Source organism: Pongo pygmaeus, chromosome X (genome assembly GCF_028885625.2).
Source record: "Pongo pygmaeus isolate AG05252 chromosome X, NHGRI_mPonPyg2-v2.0_pri, whole genome shotgun sequence".
NCBI lineage: Eukaryota > Metazoa > Chordata > Mammalia > Primates > Hominidae > Pongo > Pongo pygmaeus.
Window position 1 is genome coordinate 142,112,857 of NC_072396.2, and position 22,545 is coordinate 142,135,401.

Genomic DNA, 22,545 nt, shown 5'->3' on the forward strand with positions numbered 1-22,545 from the left:
ACATACAACAAAACAAACAAACAAAATAAAAACAAAGAAAAGAAAAGAAAATGGGCCCCCTTCCATACCAAGGGGCATATTAGAAACTCAGGAGCTGGGCGCGGTGGCTTACGCCTGTAATCCCAGCACTTTGGGATGCCGAGGCGGGTGGATCACCTGAGGCAAGGAGTTGGAGACCAGCCTGGCCAACATAGTGAAACCTCATCTCTACTAAAAATACAAAAATTAGCTGGGTGTGGTGGTGGGCGCCTATATTCCCAGCAACTTAGGAGGCTGAGGCAGGAGAATCGCTTCAACCCAGGAGGCGGAGGTTGCAGTGAGCCAAGATTGTGCCATTGCGCTCTAGCCTGGGTGACAAGAGCGAAACTCTGTCTCAAAAAAAAAAAAAAAATAAGTAAATAAATAAAAGAAAGAAAGAAAGAAACTCAGGAAAACAGGCAAGTGTGTACAGACGTGCACTACGACTAGTGGTTATGGGCTACCAAAACTACCAAAAACTTCAGTTTGCATAAGTAGGCAGTGGTGGCTCCCTTGGCTCCAAACAAACTTAGAGCCTAAAACCACCTTAAAAAGGAGAAAGAGTTAAGAGGTAAGAACTAATGAGCTTTTCTAAAGTGGGAAAGGAGTATTTAAGTGATGGGGGAGAGGGATCTCCTGGAATGTTTTTGAGGCCACTGAGCTGCTGACAGGTTCAGCTTTTGGAACTTGTACTGATAGGAGTGAGGAAAAGGACACTGTAGGCCATGTGTTTTTCCTCTTTCATTTAATAGGTAGATAGATAAGAACTTCCATGGAGGAATGTGTGATGAGGATGGGGAACAGGGGAAGAGTAGAACGGATGTCTGCTGATAAAACCTGCTTCACTCTGTCCTTGGTCCTCAGGAAAACTTGACCTTTAGCCCTGGATGGCTCGAGAGGGGCCTCTGCACAGCCCAGTGTGGACTGAAGTTTGTGCATTCAGTTTGGGAGGGCAAGGCTAAGCAGAGGGACCACAGGCTCTGGCTCTGAGGATTCCACCTGTTTATAGCCCTCAAGGGCCCATAGGGGCATTCTTGCTGAAATCAGTCTCTTCTGTTCTTGAAGACAGACCCATTAAAATGAGAGAAAGAAGGACCAAGGGGCAGCAAGGCAAGGAGGACTTTTTAGGCTTGGTGAAACTTGAATCCTAGAGAGCAAAGGGAAGGGGGCCTCAGGCTCACACAACCTGAGCAAAATAGGAAAGAATATGCAAGGCAAACACCCGTCTCAGGTCCTGCAGGGGTGGCAGGAGGATCAAGTCAATGAATGGGACTTTGAGGCCTGCAGTGCGTGGAATCTTAAGGTCCCTAGCACGCTAGTACTCAATGTCTGCAGTGTACCAGACCTCATGGTGAGTAGCACAAGGGGCTTTCCTTCAGGGGGTAGGACAGGAGCAGGCACAATTAGTCACTGTTTGGGAACAGCACCCCGCTGCCAGTCCTGTGGTAACAATCTAGCCAGGGTAGCTCCTGGGCCTCTTGATGAGAAAGGACAGGCCCGCTGAGCCAGAACAGAAATTTCACCAGGGGCTTTTCTTGGGCCTTCAGGGCCACCCTGTCCCCAAGTTGATTTTCCCACAAATGGAGCCTTTGGAAAACACTTTGGCAAGTGGCACAAGGTCAGGCTACACTTTGGTGAGAGCTCCATTGGGTGTGACAATTTAGCCTGGCTAGACCATACTCCTGAAAGTAGGAGTGCCAGATAAGATACATGATGTCCTATAAAATCTGAATTGGCAATAAAGAATATTTTAGTATAAGTATCTCCCAGGCAATAACTGGGACATACTTAAACTAAGAAAAAATTGTTTATTTGAAATTCAAATGTAACTGAGTGTCCTGAGTTTTTGATGTGCTAAATTTGGCAACATTACTTGTGTGAGTGGCTATTTGGGTCTGAAAGAATTGTTTGCCAGTCTGGACCAGGTTCAAAAGGTGAAGTGTAATCTACCAAAGCTGAGTCTGAGGGGCAAGGGTTGAGGATTATGCAGCCTTATAGAGAAATTCCTGATAGGGCCGGAGTGGGAGGAAAGACGAAGGAGAGGGGAGACATACCTAAGGGGATGAGCTAAGGTAGTAGCTAGTAAGCTGGGTTGTTGGGAGTACCCTGGAATCTTTTTTTTATTTTAGAGGGAGTCTTGCTCTGTCACCCAGGCTGGAGTGTAGTGGCGCCATCTCAGCTCACTGCAACCTCCGCGTCCTGGGTTCAAGTGATTCTCCTGCCTCAGCCTCCTGAGTAGCTGGGATTACAGGTGCCTGCCACCACGCCCAGCTAATTTTTGTATTTTAGTAGAGATGGGGTTTCACCATGTTGGCCAGGCTGGTCTCGAACTCCTGACCTCAAGTGTTCCACTCACCTAGGCCTCCCAATGTGCTGGGATTACAGGCGTGAGCCACCGTGCCCGGCCCACCCTGGAATCTTTATGATAACATATCTTTATAGTTTAAAGGGGAAGAGTGCAGAGAAGGAGCATAAATGTTTTGCCCAAGCTGATGGCATTTGTCCTGGGAAGAAAGGGAGGGGAGTGTTTCTGGGTGAGAAGAGGAGCTGGGTGAACTCTAGGCCCTCACTGAGGAGGGGCAGTTGAGTTGGGAGGGAGTTCATCTCTCTGTCCCTCCAACCCCCTCAGGCCTTAGGGAATTGGGGTCACTTCCCTCAGGCTTCCTGGCCTCACATGCCTGGCTTGGTTTGGAGCTGTCGTTGCCCCTGAGGGCTCAGTCACGCAGAAAGGGTCAATAAACTATGTATCTCTAGCCAAAGAAGAAAGACAATAAAGCCACCCTCAGGGTCAGAGGTCGCCTAGTCACTGATTGAGATATTCACAACTCTTTTTCCTCTCTTCTCATCCCCTCTTTCTCCTGAGGACTCCTCCTCCCTTGACTACTTTTTCCATTTCTCCAAAGCCAAAAGTATCCCCAAAAATAACTGAGGTGTGGGGCTGGGGAAAAAAAAATCAAGCCATATGCAAAATGAAGCTGGAAATCTAGGAGGGTGATGGTGGATAAAATCTACCGGTCAAGAATACCTAGCCTCTGCTGACACTACAGTCTAACCCCTAGTCCAGGGGTCAGCAAACTTTTTCTGTAAAGGGCCAGATATAAAATATTTTAGGGTTTTCAAACCACATTCAGTATCTGTAGCATAATTCCATCCCCCCGGCTTTTTTGTCTTTCTTTTTCTACTTCTGCTCTCTAACCCTCTAAAGATGTTTTAAAAATAAAATAAAATAAAACCTTTCATGGCTCCTGGGGCCATACAAATACGACAGGCTATGGGCCAGATTTGGCCTCCAGTTTGCAGACCATAGTCTGCCATTCACGTCCAAACCAGCAGTTAGTCTAATTCACCCCCACTCTATCTTGTTGGTGGGGAAAGAAAAAAGGGAGGAAAGGGAGGCCCTATGCTTTGTTTTAATGTCAAAGCCCTTTCCTCCCATCCTCTCACTAGGATAGAACTAGATGAATAACCACAAACCAAGTGCAAATTGCAACGGGCAATTTGATTTTACAAAGTGCAATTCCTAAACTACACAAAGTTCCTTGGGAGAGGAGACAGCATTTTTCCTAGGGATCAGGAATTCTCCCTCTCAGCTTGGGCAAAAGAAAGGCGGCCTCTGCCCCTCAGCGAGGAAGGGAGAAAGAAGATGAAATGGTGGAATAGGCCTGGACTAAGGAAATGTAACTTGGGGACAAATGGTTGGTGGGGGCTCCAGATCTAGGCACTAAGGATGAGAGTTGCTGCCAGAAGCCATAATGTGGCCCAGAGATATCTTTCCTATCACGTTGGCAGGATTCTTTCTCAAAGCAAAGAAATGAATGAACAAATATCTCAGAATAGTCTAAGGCTTCTCTCCACTTGCCTTGAAGCTAATTTACATTTTAGAACTAGTACAGCATTTAGCAGCTACAAGGAACTTGGGGTCCTGGGTAAATGTGTGCTCCAAAATGTCAGGCAAACTTAGCTCTCCAAATTGATTCTCCTTCCCCCATCTCTTTAGGTGTCTGGGGAAGGACCTGTAAACATAAATCAAATGTGTCATTGTGTATCTCGGCCTCTGCCTGCATCCCCCTCTCCTCTTGCCTGGGCACTCCTCACCTACAAGGTGTTCTGATCTAGAAGGAATGAAGAAGTCCTCTTTCAATGTGTCTTGCTCTCCTGGCACCTGGAGCCACTGCTAGTGCAGCTGGGGGCTAACACCTGGTCACCCCCAGAGTGGTAAAGGTATTCCATGGCAGCAGGACCTAGCAGGCCACAGCTCATCATAAGCCTTTCACTCAGATTTGCCTGAGGACCACTGCCTACCACCTGGGTGGGCCGGTTCACTGCATTTTCTATATTTCAGGGACTCCCTTTATAATTCCAGACTGGATTCTGATAGTTCTTTTTCAACTCCCTGCCTGCCTCCTTCAAGTTCAGCCCTATTTACTTCAGCCTATGTCTCTGAAGTTCAAGTATATATATATATATATATATCTGTCTGCACAGCCCTGATTGACAAGTACAATGAAAATGTCTCATTCCTGTCTGGTTTGCATTTCATTACATTGGGCAACAATATGCCTTGTAGTTCAGAGGACAAAGGCAAAAAAAGAAAAAAAGGGGGGATTAATTAACAATATCTATTTGTTTATTCTTGATTGAATTTTAAAGGTATTTAGGGCTTATAAAATATGTGTCGAATGATAGGACCATAGTGAAAATTCTGATGTGGCCAATAAAATCTGGAGCTGTGTGATTTTATGCTCACCAACCTGCAGACACACTCGGTTGGCAAGTGTGTCAGCAGGTCCTGGAGATCGATAGTTCAGCTTGGCCCCTGATGCCAATTAAGTGCTTTATCTTAGCATAAAAATAAAGAGAAGTTAAAAATGCATTCTTTTCCCAGCTTTCTTCCCCCTTCATTTTTTATTGCCACTTGCAGTTTTTCTTTTAAAAAGATCTGGGACTCTGAAGAGAGGGTGGGGATTTATGTAAAGAAAGTGTCATTTACCAGGAAAAAAGGCGAATAATGGTGAGTTTCAAGGATATGTTGCAATGAGAAACACTTTGTGCTCCACTAGGGAGAGACAGGGGCACCAAATTCAGAGTCTTGGAATAATTCCCTTCCTGGATTCAAAGATTCATTTATTGAAATAAATCAGGAAGCCTTGGCAGAACGGAAATCCGCTTGCTGGGTTTAAAGGGTCTTTAAAATGTTGCGAGTGTTAGATTGCAAGTCTTTTCTAAATACAAAACAGAAGAAAAGACCGCAGCGTTTCCCTTGAACTTAAAGAAAATTACTAGGTCACCAAATCAGGATAATTTCATGTCCACCACATAAAATGTGTTTAGAAAGAAATGCTGCATGATAACACAATGTGCTGTATATGTTCTGTTTTTTCGGAGGCTCGACTGAAGAGAAAAGTGCTGCGGAGTTGGGCTCTGGGTTGTAGGAAGAACCCGGTCCTACCCTACTGCCCCTCAGGACGTTCTGTTTCCCTACTGCTTCTTCAAGATGGATTCTAAAAATCGGGGTCAAAAGCTTTCCTGGTTTAGAAGTGATCAGTTTTTCTGATTTTATTTACTGCTTTAGATTTGGGCATAAAAATAAATCTTTTTCCTATTTACCGTTTGAACTCAGTGTGAGGGAAAGGATCCCATTATATTTCCTATCCATACAAACATGTGGATATTTAGACCCGACCACATACAACTGGGGGACACATAAAAGAGATTTATTGGTTAATTTACGTTGCCTACTACACATGTAAACCCTAGTAAGCCAAAGCTGCTGAGGGAGCCTCAGCTATAGAACCACGACCCCTGGGTTCGAGTTGTCCTCCCTGACTAGAGCTGTGACTCCTGTCTCCACCTGAAAAATGAAAACACGAGAGTTGTCTCCATCCCCTCACCTCTGCCTGTGTGTAGGAAAAACTTTTCTCCTCTTAGCTTTCCCTCTTCTGCCACCATTCTGTTCTCAGATTCAGCTCCCCAAAGCGCCCTGTTCCCCGAAGTTGTTCCCAGAGTCTCCTCTTGAAAATCAAGTTTGGGGAGGAGAGAAGCTCTAAGTCATAAGAAAAACTTCGCGATTTTTCCCCCCCAACAGCAGTGATTTGCTTTGTTGGGGGTGGGGACTTTGTTTTCATGTGCAGTAACTAGCTTCATCTGGAGGGATTTTGCTTTCTACCCTCTTTTAAGGGTCGGGGTCCCCCTCCCCAAATAAGGAAACTCCCACTCAAACCAACTGAAACCGAATTAGAAATGGCCTGCCTCCGACCTGCTGTTCACAAAGCCCCCAGCCTCGTCCTTTTGCGCGCATCTGGGACCCCTGCGTCCCACACAGAGCAACGACACCTCCTCAGAACCGCACTCTCAGGATGGGCCCGGCTGTCCCGTGAAGGGCTCCATTGCCCGGGATTTTGGCCTGGCTGAATCGCCTCAGGTCTGCCCCCTTAACAAGCATCCACCCCCCGGCCCCCACCTCCCCACTTCTCGGTTGATGATCTAATTGAATTATGCCTTTTTGTTCCAGGGACTACAGAGCACGTGCTGGAGGCAATTAATTATCGGAATGTGGCCGTATCAAAACGGACACTGGGCACCGGGTAGGTCAGCGGCGGCAACTTCCCCCTGCCTTGAGCTCGAGACCCCTTCCCAAATAGGGGCATGATGAGCTCCCTCGGCTGCCCCCCTTCTGAGCCCTTCACCCAGTTGCAATCGCGCAAGGCCCTCGATTCTCGGGGTACCTGGCGGGACTCCCCGGAAACTCTCGCATCAGCGCTGGCCCGGCCAGAGCTCGACAGCCGCCCCTTCCCGGTCCCCTAGTCTCGAGAACCGCTGTCCGCGGGACCAGCTCAGTGAGGAAATCCAAACTTTTTCAAACCAACTACTTGGCCATGGGCGGTTGGGATTGGTGGGAGGTGAAGAGAGGTAGAGGGAAGAGAGGAAATAAAGGAGAAAGTGAAAAGAAAGGGGGTGGGGGGGGGGAAGAAAGGCAATCCTCCTTTTTTGTAAACCTGACTCCAGGGGATTCATTTGCATGATTTAAGCATATTTGTTCTCTGAACACACCAGCGCCCTCCTACCCCCCAAAGAAACCCTCTGCTGAGAGGCACTGAAACCATTCTTGGAGAGCCTATGTTCGGCAGACGCAATAATTTAAGTCAGCAGTGAACTCACCTTCCAACCTGGGGAGAGAGCTCTGGATGTGGAGAGAGAATTGGGGCGAATTTGATGGGAGGGGGTGAATACGGTAAGATGTGCTACCGGTAGGGTTTTCTCTTAGCAAACTGGCTAAGAAAGAAGGTGAAGTGTTGGCTGGGCCAGGCAGATTGGGGAGCAGGAAGTGAAAGGCTGCAGTTATAAAGCGCTGCTTGAGGCGGTCTCTCCTGGCGCCTCTGAACTTGATCAGATGTTCTGTTTCCTACAGAGAGATGGCGGCCAGGCTGTGAGGCTGCCTTAAGGCGCAGACTTTGGGGCTTGGCCCGGCTAGGGATGTAACAATCACAGCTATCTTTCTCTCTGCCTTTTCTTTCCACTCTCACTCTCCTGCATTCTTTGCAAATGCCTTGCAGGACACAAAAATGAGTGAATTTATAGCCTTGCCTGAACCTGGTCATTATGTCTAGAAAGACTTCGCAACAGACAGAAGGCGAGGGACTTTCACACACACCCCTGGAAGTAAATCCTTAAGGGGTAAGCAGTCCCTGAGGTCACTACATGCTTTACCTTCTCCGGGTAGGAGTAGAAGAGAGTAAAGCCTTGGCTGTTCAGAGGAAAGAAAATTCCATGTCACAGTCCCCATTCAGCATCAGCACCCCCCAACACGACTTTTGCATTTGAAAATGTTGAGAATTCAAAGCTGATTAGCCTAGTGATTTGGAAACCACCCTGATACTGTGTGTATCCAGTGTGTTTATTATGTGTTTAGTGTGTTGTGTGCATGTTTTGCGTACACGGGCTAAAAGTGTTCTTTGCATGTTTTGTATTTGTGGGTATGTTTGCTGTTATGTGTATTTGCTCTATTGTGTTTAGTTGTGTGCCTGTGTTTACTGTGTTGTGGGTAGTTTGTTACTGTGTTGTATGTGCTTACTGTGTTGTGTGCGTATTTCATGTGTTGTGTTTGTTTCCTGTGGTGCGCTTGTGTTTACTGTGTTGTGTGCTTGTTTCCTACTGTGTGCTTGTGTTTACTGCGTTGTATATGTTTGCTGTGTCGTGCCCGGTGTGTAATTCGGGAAGTGGGCAGCGGCGAGTACAGCCGCTGCTCACAAACTAAAGGGTCAACGCTTGGCGCAGACGGAAGTAACGGAGATCAGCTCTAACTGTAATCGTTTCTTCTCCTTTGGGTCTCGGACAGCTGCCGGCAGGTTGGGGGCACAAACGGCGAACTATCCCGGCCTGGGTCCCGGCCTCGAGGCCATCAGAACTCGCAGTGATTGCGGGTGGACGCAGCGGCTGGACAGGGAGCGCGAAACTGCTGCGCTCTCCCCAGGATCTGCGCCCTGCAGCTACAGAGGGGACATGTTCTCAAGGTGGTGAGGCAGCGGGGGCCCAAGTGGGACTGGACGTTGAGCGCCGCGTCTCCTCCGTCGGCGCAGCAGTGGGACCGATCCTCGCGGGGCAAAGAGTTTCTTTGGCCAAAGCGGGTAAAGAGCGCGCGAGGGGTGGGGGAAGGCCCGCGAGAGGCCCGGCGGCGTCCCGCCGTTTGCCGGCTGGAGCCTGGCCCCAGTTCCCCGCAGCCACTCAAGCCCAGTGGAGCCCACTCGCGGCCGCCCCGCAGCCGCCGCCTCACCTGCCAGGCACCCGGCGGCTGCCCAATCAGCGCGGGTCGCTCGGCCGCGGCTGCCATGTTCTCCGCTCCGCGCTGCCAATCAGCCTCGCGGCGGCCAATGGGCGGTCCGGCCGGAGGTCAGGTGACCGCGGGCCCGCTGGCTCCCCATTGGCGCGCGCCTCGCGGCCTCCCGCTCGGTTTATGTGCGAGGAGTGAGTGATTGACTTTATCAGTCCAAGGACATTACTCTGGAAGCGAAGAGGCTGGGACTCGCGAGGCGAGGGGCAAGCGGCGAGTAACGAGCCTGCCTACTGCCCGCTGCCCGCCTGCCGGCCGCTAGCCGGCTCCGCCACTTGGCGCAGCCCAGCCCGGAGGCCGGTACCCAGGGAGCCTCCTGGCCCCACGGTTCTGTGTACTCGGGGAGAGGAGGGGTGCCCGGGACAGGATTGGCAAACTCCGCCCTCCACTTACTATTTTGCTTATTTTTCTTTGTGCGCTCCTGTTAGTTTGTTAAACCAGATCTAGTCCCAGAGTCTTTTCTCCTCCCTTCTCCTCCCTCCTCCTCCCCCCGCCAACACCCCCTCCCTGCTCTTTCTTCCCCTCCTCCCTCCTATCCCTCTGCAGGAGACTCTTGCAGTGACGGAAAGTTGCAGCCCCTGGTAGCGCCTTGGGGGTCTCCCCGCAGTGTCCAACCGCCGCCACCCCTTTCCGACTACGGCACTTCGGAGATCTCCTCCTTCGCCGGTACCCTCTCTCACTTCGGCCGGATCGCCTGTGCCCAGAACGTCCCACCCATGACGATGCTCCTGGACGGAGGCCCGCAGTTCCCTGGGCTGGGAGTGGGCAGCTTCGGCGCGCCGCGCCACCACGAGATGCCCAACCGTGAGCCGGCAGGCATGGGGCTGAATCCCTTCGGGGACTCAACCCACGCCGCCGCCGCCGCCGCCGCCGCCGCCTTCAAGCTGAGCCCTGCCGCAGCGCACGATCTATCTTCAGGCCAGAGCTCGGCTTTCACGCCGCAGGGTTCGGGCTACGCCAACGCCCTGGGCCACCATCACCACCACCATCACCATCATCACCACGCCAGCCAGGTGCCCAGCTACAGTGGCGCTGCCTCTGCCGCCTTCAACTCAACGCGCGACTTTCTGTTCCGCCAGCGCAGCTCCGGGCTCAGTGAGGCGGCCTCGGGTGGCGGGCAGCACGGGCTCTTCGCCGGCTCGGCGAGCAGCCTGCATGCTCCAGCCGGCATCCCCGAGCCCCCTAGCTACTTGCTCTTTCCCGGGCTGCATGAGCAGGGCGCTGGGCACCCGTCGCCCACAGGGCACGTGGACAACAACCAGGTCCACCTGGGGCTGCGTGGGGAGCTGTTCGGTCGTGCTGACCCATACCGCCCAGTGGCCAGCCCGCGCACGGACCCCTACGCGGCCGGCGCGCAGTTTCCTAACTACAGCCCCATGAACATGAACATGGGCGTGAACGTGGCAGCCCACCACGGGCCCGGCGCCTTCTTCCGTTATATGCGGCAGCCCATCAAGCAAGAGCTGTCGTGCAAGTGGATCGACGAGGCTCAGCTGAGCCGGCCCAAGAAGAGCTGCGACCGGACCTTCAGCACCATGCATGAGCTGGTGACACATGTCACCATGGAGCATGTGGGGGGCCCGGAGCAGAACAACCACGTCTGCTACTGGGAGGAGTGCCCCCGGGAGGGCAAGTCTTTCAAGGCGAAGTACAAACTGGTCAACCACATCCGAGTGCACACGGGCGAGAAGCCCTTCCCATGCCCCTTCCCGGGCTGCGGGAAGATCTTTGCCCGTTCTGAGAACCTCAAGATCCACAAGAGGACCCACACAGGTAAGGGAAAAAAGCAGGCGGGCGTGGGTTCCACTGGCGATACGCCGTCACGCAGCGGACTTACAGCGCGAGGGAGAGAGGTGGCGGCCAGGGAAAGGGGCGACGACCCGCAACGGCCGCTGGAAAAAGAAGCGCTGTCAGTGACCATCCACCCCCTAGCCCTCCCCGTCCCGTGGCGCCTTTGCCTAGTTCTAACTTCCCGGGCAGACTGCTCTGCGGTCTCAGGAACTAATTGGGACCTTCTCGCGCCCAGGAACAAACTGGCGCCGCCTCTTTTTGTCTCCCTTTCTGGGTTACCGTGAGGGGACTCCGAATGTGTTGAGAGCATATTGCTTACAAGCGCCTTAGCTCTCGGCACACATTCGTGGAAGGCAACCATAGAAATGCTAATGAAAACTAACTTTCGGTTACTTCCGCTTTTTTTTACACTTGATTGGCACATCTCCTAATTAAATGACTGATACTTTTGTCAAACTATTTTTATTTGGAGTTCCAGGTTCAATTCAGTCCTCCGGGAGGAAAGCTAAAGCAGTTTCGTGGGTTGTTCAGAACATCTTGTAAAACTGTCTGGAGCCCCCTGGATCGATCGATCGATCTATCTATGTATCTGTATTTTTTTCCTCAAACATTAACTACGACTACGCAGGCTATTTAATATCGGGCTTAGCCAAACCGCTGCATTTGAAAGAGGCAAATTAAAAGGTACAAAGAGGCTGAACGGGATTATCCTGTCCGGGGCCCATTGTCCCGCCGGGCTCGGTTACATCGGTGAGGTGGTGGCGGAACGTGGCCGCGCATTGGGAGCCCTGGGTCGGGTGGGGTGGAAACACAACTTAGGGGAAACTTCGGAGGAGCCAGGGGCTTTCCCTCCTTGCAAGAACAAAGACATGGTCAGGTTTTGGGCCAGCCCTGCCCCACCCCCGCCCCGACCACCACTCCCAAACCCAGCGGGCTCAACCTACGCTCTTCATTTCTCTCCAGGGAAAATAGATGCAGCAGCAGCCCCCAGTCGGCGCTCCCTTTCCGGGAAGACCGCCGGGAGCTCAGTCTCCTGCTGCTTGCCTCTGGGAAACTCCGGCGCTGACCGTATTTTACCCCCCTTGGGTTTTTGCTTTTTGCAGGTGAGAAACCTTTCAAATGTGAATTTGAAGGCTGTGACAGACGCTTTGCCAACAGCAGCGACCGTAAGAAGCACATGCATGTGCATACCTCGGACAAGCCCTATATCTGCAAAGTGTGCGACAAGTCCTACACGCACCCGAGCTCCCTGCGCAAACACATGAAGGTAATTACCTCTTTATTAGCGGTCGGCGGTTTGTAAACACTCGGCCCGACGCCGGGCCGCAGAACGGAAGCGCCCGCGCTGCCAACCCTCTGTCCTCCACGTTAAATCCGATTTGCTCCAGCAGTGACACCTTGAACCCATTTTGGGGACCGGGCGGGGGTGGGGGTGGGGGGGGTGGGCGGGAGTGAGCAAAGTTGGGAGGGGGAGGAAGCGGAGGGAACAATCGGTTGTTTACTGGGAAGCTCTAGCCGAGCTCGCCTTGGCTTGTGGGGCTGCCGTGGCCGCCTCTTCCCGACTCAGCCCGCGGTGGGAACCGAGAGTAGCCGCGCCGAACCCGAGGGTGGGTGGTTCATTCGCTCTTTGGCTTCGGATAAAACAATAGGGCCGAGGAGCGCAATCTGATTCCCACACATTTGTCTGCGACTTCGCAGCGCTCGGGGCCCCTGTGCTACCTTCTCTGTACCTGCTTTCCCAAGCCGAAACGGGCTTGGTGAAACCTGGGCCCGGAGTTAGTATTTTATAGGACCTCACAGTGTAACTGCTTACCTCACTCCATCCGCGGAGAAAGCATTTTTGAAGTGGCATGACCAAGACGGAATGCTTTATTCCTTTTCCATAATACCAGTCTTAGGAGCAAAACTGGTTTTTGGCGAACATCTCCGGGTTTTCTAGACATCGGTAATATGGATTTTTTTTTTTTTTTTAAGCAGCATTTTTCTTTTAAGTGGGTCACTGGGCGGTCTTGTTACAGTGCTCGAATTCTGCTCTTGTTTTTGCTTGCACATTGCCAGTTGGAATTATATTCATTATAATATATACATGTTAATTTTAGGTTCATGAATCTCAAGGGTCAGATTCCTCCCCTGCTGCCAGTTCAGGCTATGAATCTTCCACTCCACCCGCTATAGCTTCTGCAAACAGTAAAGATACCACTAAAACCCCTTCTGCAGTTCAAACTAGCACCAGCCACAACCCTGGACTTCCTCCTAATTTTAACGAATGGTACGTCTGAGGACAAACACAAACCCTGTTAACTATAGAATGGACCAAATGCATTTTTTAAAGAAAACTGAGACCAATCAGATGGAAATGGAGTTTTAAGGCAAGAGGCCATATATAGGGCTACATCTTGTTAATTGCAATTGTCCAGGAAGGTTTTGGGCAAGATCCAAAAGTAGCCATGCCCTTTTCTCAGGATAGAAAATATGTTTTGGCATTTGAAGCATTTTTTACAAAATCTTTACACTACTTTTTCTTCCCCTTCCTCTTGCTCTCTGCACACCCCATTCTTAAACTCCTGCAATTCATTTTAACACTTGTCCTGTTTCTTGAGAGGAAGTTATAGAAGGCTTGTTGGTGGTGGTGATGTTAAACTGATGGAAATTCTTTTTCGCCTTAGTGGTGATTGTTTAAACTCTCACAGTCTTAAACCGTGCCAAAGTCCTGTTATGTCTTGAACTTTTCCTCAAAGCATTACACTTGTGAATGTATTTTTGTCTAATAGGGTCGAAACTGTTGTTCAGTATTTTTTCAGGCTGAGGATGTGATGTTACTCTACACAGATTGTGACGTTTAGTATACAGTTGCCTTTTGTAATAACTTTTTTTTTTTGTAAATACATATCCATTGATGCCATATTTATCGTTTGTAATTTAATTATTGCTACAAGTGCCGGGAAGTGAACAATATTTATGGATAAATGTTTTCTAACAAATTCTGTACAGCTTTTGATTATAACTGCTTTAGCATTAAAAATTTATTGTTTTGAAAGAAGAACACAATTTACAATTTTGGAACCACTGACTCCTTTCTCTTGTTTTGTAACAGCCTTCTTCTACAAAGAGGAGATGTGAGCAAATTAAATCTTGTTTGTTGGTATTTATAACTCACTCAGATCCCTTTTTTAATTGTTAAATTATTTTTCTATTACAGTATAAATTCCTTACAGTGTCAGTTTCCATCTGGGAAGACTCTCCTTTCTTTATCTCTATCTCAGATGGTTGTTTAACTGCGAGTTTAAATGTGTTTGTCCTGGATTTTCGGCATGCAAATCAAATATTACTGATCAATTCAGTTAGTGGCCATGACATCTCAATCTTGTACTTCAAAGACTGAGAAGCTGGATTTAATCATCCCTGCCCTACATATATAAACATAAGGTAACCTACTGAATTTTATGTCCCTTAGTTCTTTATTACCTTACATAAAAATGAAAATTGCGGCAGGATGCATGTCTGTCTGTTCTATCTAGAGATCACCCATATACCTATATATGTTTGTATCTATGACTTATCTAATCTGCCTATCAATCTATCTAGTAGCTATCTATATATTTTCAAAAGATAGCTTATGTCTGAAACAGTGGTGATGAGTAAGGCCAGTTGAGCATTGCTTACTTATGGTTAAAGTGCTTCTTAAAAGAACCATAGTCCATTTACAATTTTGGAAGGCAAAGGCTGATTTGTTTGCTGTATATAGTTCAATTCATAATTATCGCAATTATCCATAACATTTATATAGCGGTGTAATAACTGCAGCAGTTCTGAAATGATGCTATGGGAAAAAAATTGCAAAATATGTATTTTTAAAGTTCATGATTTGTAGGCAAAGATGTTAAGAGCATTGTTTCCATTAAAATCAATAACAATGAAAAACGGTTGTTTGCTTTGTGATAAAATGTTAACAATCCATTTAATCTTCAGTGAAGCAACTCATTTGGACAAACAGTTCTTTTACAATGGTTATATGGAAAAGAAATTGATTGCTATTTTGGGGGGCTGGAGTGGGTAGAGTATTGAGACCTTTTTTATTAGGGTGCTGTTTGTTATTGAGAGCCCAGTCTCTGCATGAATAACAGAAAGGTGGACATAAGGAATTGTAAAGTATTTAGAAATGTATTGAATAGGCTTAAGTACCTCCTTTAAGGGGCAATGCTCTAGGTTTTTGGTGGCAGTCAATTTGGTATTATATATGATCATTTTCAATTCTAGAATTTTGTTTATTGTTCTTTTTGAAGAAATAAAGTCTTGGCACATCTTATTTATGTTATAACATTTTTGTATTTGGTGCCTGATTTTTTTTCATGTTCAAATAAATCAATCTAAAATTGAAATGCTTACAGAACTTCTGATGATTAAAAGAAACTTTGATTCTGTGAATGCAGTTGAAGCAATCTATTTATCTACTGATCTTTGTCAACAGACAATTATTGACAGTTTCTAACTGCAAATTGCTTTGGAGGCTATTTTTTGTTAGTGGAGAATAATGGGGTCTTTTGCATTTTCTTCCACCAATATCCAAGCCTGAATGCCATGAACAGAGATTGGGATGACTACACATGTGATGAACAGGTAACCCGGTCAGTCTATCACTCCCAACCCAGACATTCCGATCTTGACCTTGACATTGAGGGTGCTGGACCAGATTCCTATTTCAGGCTTTTTCCTTCACCTCAAACCAGAGACCTTTTTAAATGCTCAGCAAGTTCTCAGAAAGTATATATTCATAAGACTGGCTCTAAGTGTGTTCCATTGTGAAATCTAAATAGTGTATTTTTCTTCTGAACTGTACAATGAACTTCTATAATTTACCACTTTCTCCATGAGTTCCCTCCCCCACCCTCAATCTAACCTAACTTTACATGGAAGTAGAGCCATGGGTTGGGTACAGGATTCAACCAAAAACCTGCCTCCCTTTCAATTAAATGTATTAAATATCTCCTCAGGAGACAAAGGAGCAGTTTGATCTTTTCTTAGTTACCTGAAATTATTCTACCATAAAATTTTACAGGAAAGTACTTGAGGGTCCTAAGAGGGGAAGATATCAATTAAATGAAAAACAGTTATGATAACCAGTATTAGGAGAATATAAAAGTTTTGCCCCTGTACATGATTACCTCTAATTTGGGTGTAGCATCGTATTTCTCAAAATCATGTCCTCCACCCTTGTCATTTGTGGTAAAGATAACTCCTTATTTTGATAGAAAGCTTTTCACAGATTTCCCCACTATAATCTGGTTCTGGGAGTGCACATTTACATTCTTGAATATTCAGTAAACAACCTTAGAGAGTAAGTACCCCCCCCCCCAAAAAAAATCATAAATGCTCAAGCCCGAGGCATGGGCCAGGCTCTTAGTAATCAACTTGTTACTTTCCCTCTTGCACCTTGTAAGATCTTTGTTCAAAGTCCCTTTTTCAAAATGAGTGATTTTGCATAAGATTCCCACTGTTAGGCAAAAGGGAGGTGGCTATTTCCACACAAGACAGAAGTTTGGCCTTCATCCAGCTTTGGAAGGTTAAAGATCAGGACAGGGTCCACGCTAAGCAGGCCGGTCGATCTAAATTACTAAAGTTGGACATGAGTGAGCAAAGACCTCCGCTCACAAAGCATCCCAGGAAAGTTGGAGTGTTCAGGACTTCCTCGCTCCTCCCCCTTCTCCCTTCTCCCCGCCTGATGTCTCTGCCTCTTCGCCCTGGCTCTCTCCCCCTTCTTAAAAAAACTCCCTAAAACAGAGGAGCAAAGTCGAAGGGCCTCTTAACATGTTAAGTTTGTGGAAGAATCGCCAGCAGCGTGCCCATCGCCTGAAGAGAGAGGTTATCCTGGCACCTAGACTGGTTTCCTCTCACAGGTTTCTGTCCCTCGAGTCCCAAGCCTCCAGTGGATCCTTGGCCGGGGCCGGGGCGGAGGCGGCGAGGCCAGGCGTTTCGGAAGTCGGGGCTCCAGCTCAGCTGTCCTCGGGCCCCTCGTCGGGGCTCCCAGGGTCCCTGTCCACACACCAAGTTCTTGCAAGTCTCTGTCGAGGCTCGGGCGGGGGGGAAGGGACCTCATTTCCTAGGGTCAATTCTCTCGCGGTCTCTGCCCGCTGACCCTTTGACCTCCACCTACAGGGCCCTTGGCGGCCGTAAGCCGGCGGTCGCCCGGGCTCCGAGGACGCTTCGCGCCCCATCGCCTCCCGGCCTCATTAGGCCGGCGGGGCTGTAAAGCAGGAATCAGCCTCTGCCTAATCCGGACCTGGGGTCAATACGGGCCCAAACAATGGTGAGCTCCGAAGGCCACTGCGTAGCGCTGGCCGCAAACTTTGTGTTCAATTCAATTTTCTAAAGCGGTGGGGGTTGGGGGCAGGGAGGTATTCGTCCACCCGAAGGCCGCTTGCGGCTCCCGTGGCTCATCAGCGAACGTCCTCTCTCGCTCGGCCCCTCCAGCCTTTTCGCAGCGCCTGGGATAGAGGGGGCGGCGAGGCCCGGGGACTGGTTGTCGGCCCGCGGGGGTGCCCAGGGGCCGGCGCAAAAGGGGCTGCCCCCGTGCCGGGAACAGACTTTGAAGTGGGTTTTTAGCGCGCACGTGTGAGAGCCGGGCCAGGGCCGGAGCGGGGACCCGCTGGGAGGAAAGAGGTGGCTCCGGCCGGGACCCCAACCCCTCCCCCGCTTCCCCGTGGCTCCGGCCTTTTCAAGCCGCGGCCGGGGGCCCGTAGGCCTCCCACACCCACCCCCACTCCCGCGCCCTCCCCGCTCCGCGCGCAGGCGCACACCTCGCAGCCGTCGAGTCGGATTTTGCAGCGAGGGGGTTGGGGATAGAGTTGAAAGCGGCTTTGCAGTGCCGCGGCCTCGGTTGAGCTAGGAGGGAGGGGAGGAGAGGAGAGGGATGTGGGAAGGGGGGCTGGTTTTGGGGCGGCTCTCGAGTCGTGAACATGGCGGCCGGATGCGAACCCCCGCGGAGCGCAGCAAAGCGCAGCAAAGGCTGCAGAACTGTTGTGTAGTTTAAACTCCCTTGTTATTCCTCAGCTCTGGGCGCCTCGCGGGAGAATGTAGGTCGTGGCGGTTGAGCGCAAAATTGTTAAAAAAAAAAAACAGAAGCGAAGAAGTTCTTCCTGGGCATTCTCCTGGGAAGTTGGCGTGTGCTTTTTGGGTTTGGGGTTCCCATGGGACTTGGACAAAAAACCCGCCAGAGGCCTCTCCACCCACCTGGCCCGACTTAAAACGCCCCCTCCCGGAGCTGCATTGGGTAGGGGATGCCATTTCGAGTTATCAGGCCCCGGTCGGGATTCCACAGAACCTTTGAGTCCCTAAAAATGCCCCAAGAGTGGACAGTATGTTCATAGTGGCGAAGTCTATGAACACGTAGGCACCATTTTCCAAGAAAATGCCCCGGCTGTTAGACAAGTGTGCCATTGCGAGTTCGACCCCTACACGTTGCTCAGGCTCCGTTTTCTGTATATCTCATTTAAACGTGAGCCTATGAAAATTGGCACTGTAGCTTTGGTGTGTGCCCTAACAGCTGGTGATCTTATGTTAAGGGGAAAAAAGGCCAGAATTCTGAAAACTTTAATTCAGCTTTTGCTTAACTGCCTTAATGCTGGCGTTGAGAGAACCCCTGGTAGCTCTGGGATCTCTAGCTCGTGTTTTCTCCGTAGAAAAATGCTTCGGATTCACCTTCAGATGTGTCTTTTGTGAGGAAAAAAAAATGTAAGATTTTAAAAAGTGTAGTAATTGAATTTCAGCTCCTCTAGGAAAATAAGCGGCACGAACTCTTCCAGGTTGGGTCTTCGTGGAGACCAACGGCCAAACGGAAAAGTCAGCCCTCTTGGGGTTGTCCAGTGTCACGCATTTGGGCTCCTGAAGGTGTGGGGCAGTTCCCGTGGGCCACCTTGGGAAGGGCCCCAGGTGGGTGGGCAGGTCATTAGCAAGCCTGGCCCAGATCTAGGGGGAAATCTGCAAAACAGTGCCTTTATCTGCAGAGAACAATTGATGGGGTTGTCTTTCCTCCTTTTCAGTGCACAAAGAAGACGGCTTTGGAGCAAGAATTTGGAATATGCATTTAAGTTGTCGTGCTTTGCATTGGAAACCCATGGGCAATTAAAATAAGCATGCCCTGTAGTATTTTCTGTCCTTTTCTTATGTGTGATTCCTGCAAGTCAAAGGAGGCCGGAGCCTCTTCAGTAGTTTGGAAACTTGTTTTGAAATTGCCACCAAGCCGATTTTTTTTTTTTTTTTTTTCTGTGGGTGAGGTTTCCTTCCCCGGTTCACTCACTCCCGCATTCCCCACCCCCTCGCTGGAATAGAGTATTGACATCTTTGAGAGATCAAAGGAAGTAAATGGTGCTTGCTGTATACTCTATTTTTCCATTCTGTAGTGTGAACCCTGAGGTTTGAGCTTTTCTCTGGTTAAATCTCTTGGTATCAAAAGCGTGGAAAATAAAAAGTTCATTAAGTTAAAAAAGCTTTAGCCAATGGTTAGACAGGGGTTTGTCCCTTTAAGAGCTACAGAGCCCAGATCGTCTCTTAAATTGACTTTAAAGTCGAGCTAAGATGCATTGGTGGACTGTTTCCCCTGGATACCTGCGGTGTTCTTTGGGTCATTTGATATGGTAAAACTGGTTGATTTTCATAGGAGTTATGTGAATGGAATTTCTGCAAAACTGGGCAAGTGATAAATTGGTAGAGCTCTTGTATTTGTTTGGATGACGACTCCAAAGGGCACTGCTTTTTTACCGAGGTTTGGTTCTGTCATAACCATTGAAATTTACAGCTTGGAAAACACTAAGTTTGCTGGAAGCATTAAAACCAGGGAATGTTCAGAGCACTTGGACTAATGGTAACTTTTAACAGAGGAACATAAATCCTTTGAACATTAGAGAAACTTGTTTCAAAAAATCTGTTGAAACGGAAGAAAATCTCTTTCATTAACATTTAACAAACCAAGCAGTTTTGTATATTTTTAATCTGATGACAGTTCAACCTATTTACACATCTGATGAATGGAGAGAAATGTAAGCTTTATAGTAACTATAACAATAGCTTTCACCAGATGGCAAATTTATAATATTTGATCTCTAATAGGGTGTGTGTCTTGTGTCATGTGTTTTATTAAAATACAACCTGCGTCAAGACCATTTGAATTTGAGGTGTTAAAAATAAAACATTCCATCGTGTTTTATTATAAACCAGAGTTTAAAACAACATATTCATGTAACATTTTATGACATTTTTTTCTAAGAGGAAATGTGGCCTGTTTTGACCTATCTGCAGTTCACTTTTTGTTTTTTTGCCAGTGTTGTCCTGCTTGGTATCCGGGACAGTCTCTAATTCCTGACGAAGAACTTGATACTGACGTTGGTATGCAGCAGCCAGCCCTCCATAACACTACCTATCCTAAATGCAGGGTTAATGCCGAACCTACTGTGCAAGAAATGATTTACTGATGAGGTTTCAAAGAAAACCACATCAATTTGGATGTCTGTTACCTTGAAGTGATCATTTTAAGAGTAGTAGCTTCTTCCCTAGGTATAAAAAGACTATTTTCTTCTTTTGGTGTATTTCATCCTGTGTTGAGCAATCATTTGTGAAATGAAAAAGCAAAAAAACTCCCCCCAATTTAGGATTTATAAATGGGAAGATGGAGGTGAAGACTGGCCTAATTCATAACCCAGTATGCATTATCTCATGCATTGTGTTGACCTTGGTGAAAATCTTTTTCAAATACCAGCATTCTATATGTAGAACTAAAGTGTTTAAAACTAGAAACATGAATTGTTGTTTTGTTAATTTCATGTTTGTGTTCAGAAAGCAATACCCAGGATCCCTTCAATTTTTGTTTGACTTAAATAAAACCATTTAAATTATTTTTGTGATTATTGTTTTATTAAAATGATAGTAGCCCCTAAATAACTTTGATTAACCTGTTGACTTGGGACAATTTATATTCAATTCACATTTTTCACGATATAGCTGGACTTTCACTAGGCAATAAATGGGGGTGGGGGGGAACCGGCCGAACAAACCCCAGACAACTGTTTTGAACTCACAGTGTTTTCCCAGAGGGGTTCAAGGCCAGGTGCTGGGAAGGCCAGGGGAAGAATTCAGAGTCAAGGATTGATTGGAGTGATTAGAAGAAATGAAAGGATGCAGGAGTTTGGAGGGAAAAAAAGAGCATTTGAACACCAGTATATGGGTGAGAAAGAGGGAAAGATAAAGCTGAAGATAACCTGAAAGGTGAAAAGAGTGCCTCTGTGGCATCCAGGGAGGAGACATTACAACATTACACGTATATTATTCAGAAGCCCTGAAGTGGTTTTTGGGGCAGACAACTTTGCACAACCATTGATTAGAACACTTAGAGAATCATGGAATATAGGTGTTATTAAAACACAAGTTGTCATTAATTAACTGTAATGTTAGAGAAGATGAAGACACTACAGAAAAATTACTGGAACTCCAGATACTTGATTTCTCATTTTAAATTTAACATCTATAATCTAATGTAATCTGTGAATGACTGTCATTCTATTTATTTGGCGTGATTATATGATGATGAAGTAGTGTAAAATTGCAGCCTGATAGAGTATATTACTATTGGTTCTTTAGATCCAATTTTATTGAAATTTTTGGTAAGTAGACTGATGATAATATAATTTTTTAGTAGTAGGAAACATGCTCATGTCCCTGTGATGCCAATTGTTCATTTACATCAAGAATAATAGAAAGGGCCAGGTCAAGGAAGCCTATGATTCTTTGACTCTCAGCTTCCTAACACCTGACATTTTTGTATGCCCCATAACAATGTTGGTAAAATTTTTGTGTTTTGTTTTGTTTTTAAGAACAAGAACTGTGTTCTTTCAGACAGGCAGTGGAGTATAATAATGGAATTATTGAAAAAGCCCTAGGAAAGGTAAGCTACAGAGTTGTTCATGAGCCAGCTGCACTGTGATAATACCTCCTAGGGTTGTTCTGTGGACTAAACAAGAAAATGTCTCCTAAAGAGCCTGTCACGGAGTAGTCCCTGAACAAATGTTGCCTTCTTTTCCCCCTGCAGGTAGTTATTGTTTTGTTGCTTTTGGGTAGTTTCCTATTTTTACTACCATAGAATATTTTACTAAAAACATATAGTGGTTTGGACTGCGTTGCAAATTTAATACAGTTTTCAGAAAGTAGATGGAGATTTGTGGCATGTAAGAAATACTGCATTTCATAAGCATAATCACTAGATCAGGCATGTGGGTTTATGAACATAGCTATGAATATTTAAACACATAAAATTAAAATGTTATTAAATGCCTGTTGTTCATTATCTTCCAATGAAAACACTTATTCTTAGATAAAAATAAGTTGTGTACTTAAAATCTGTAAACATGGTAATTTAATGGTTCGGTTTTAATTGAATAAAATTTTTACTTTAGTCAACAGCTTGATTCTTATATTAGAATTCAGTGACAATTTTACAGTGTGAAAGTTGATATTCACATATAACAAAAAGATTAAATCTATGTCTTAAATTATTCAGTTTCCCCTTACCAAATTTATGATCATATTATGTAGTTGTGACTATAGAGTAATGAGACTGATTTTCTTTGGAGCTTGGAAGCTAGCCCTGAATGCAGTTCCCAGTGAGGAGTCCTGAAATGTTTTGACCAATGTCATCATCCTTCGAATAAATTTATGGACTCCATAGGTGATGGATTCACTTAAGATAACAACAATAACAACGAAACAGACAACAGCCACTAGTCTTACTACTTTACAGCCATACTTTTGGTTTTATTATGTTGTAAAGGGTACTCTGATTTTATATTATGTTAATAAACTGAGGCTTGACTGAAAGACAGCATAGAAATGCTCTACTACAGCATTGTAGAATTTTGTTTTCAATT

The 22,545-nt window shown here is 47.1% G+C and overlaps 1 protein-coding gene across 8 annotated transcripts; it reads left to right on the top strand.

Moving 5' to 3' along the window:
• The first annotated feature begins 6,335 nt into the window (after positions 1-6,335).
• ZIC3 (Zic family member 3) lies at positions 6,336-20,520 on the top strand. Of its 8 annotated transcripts, XM_063660151.1 has the most exons (6): positions 6,336-6,439; positions 6,530-6,602; positions 8,354-8,528; positions 9,392-10,618; positions 11,740-11,903; positions 12,736-19,929. In XM_063660151.1, exons 4-6 carry the CDS (start codon positions 9,562-9,564, stop codon positions 12,913-12,915), a joined length of 1,401 nt encoding a protein of 466 aa, XP_063516221.1. In that variant the 5' UTR covers positions 6,336-6,439; positions 6,530-6,602; positions 8,354-8,528; positions 9,392-9,561; the 3' UTR covers positions 12,916-19,929. The 8 variants fall into 8 exon arrangements, 4 of the variants coding, with proteins under 4 accessions (XP_063516221.1, XP_063516222.1, XP_063516223.1 ...); XM_063660152.1 differs by lacking the exons at positions 6,336-6,439; positions 6,530-6,602 and adding an exon at positions 7,132-7,249; XM_063660153.1 differs by lacking the exons at positions 6,336-6,439; positions 6,530-6,602; positions 8,354-8,528 and adding an exon at positions 8,545-8,642.
• The last annotated feature ends 2,025 nt before the right edge of the window (positions 20,521-22,545 follow it).

Excerpts from the sequence above, each read along its gene's own strand:
- ZIC3 (XM_063660151.1), top strand. The coding sequence starts at position 9,562 with ATGACGATGCTCCTGGACGGAGGCCCGCAGTTCCCTGGGCTGGGAGTG. Across the intron at positions 10,619-11,739 it reads CCACAAGAGGACCCACACAG|GTGAGAAACCTTTCAAATGT; the intron begins GTAAGGGAAAAA and ends TGCTTTTTGCAG. Across the intron at positions 11,904-12,735 it reads CCCTGCGCAAACACATGAAG|GTTCATGAATCTCAAGGGTC; the intron begins GTAATTACCTCT and ends TGTTAATTTTAG.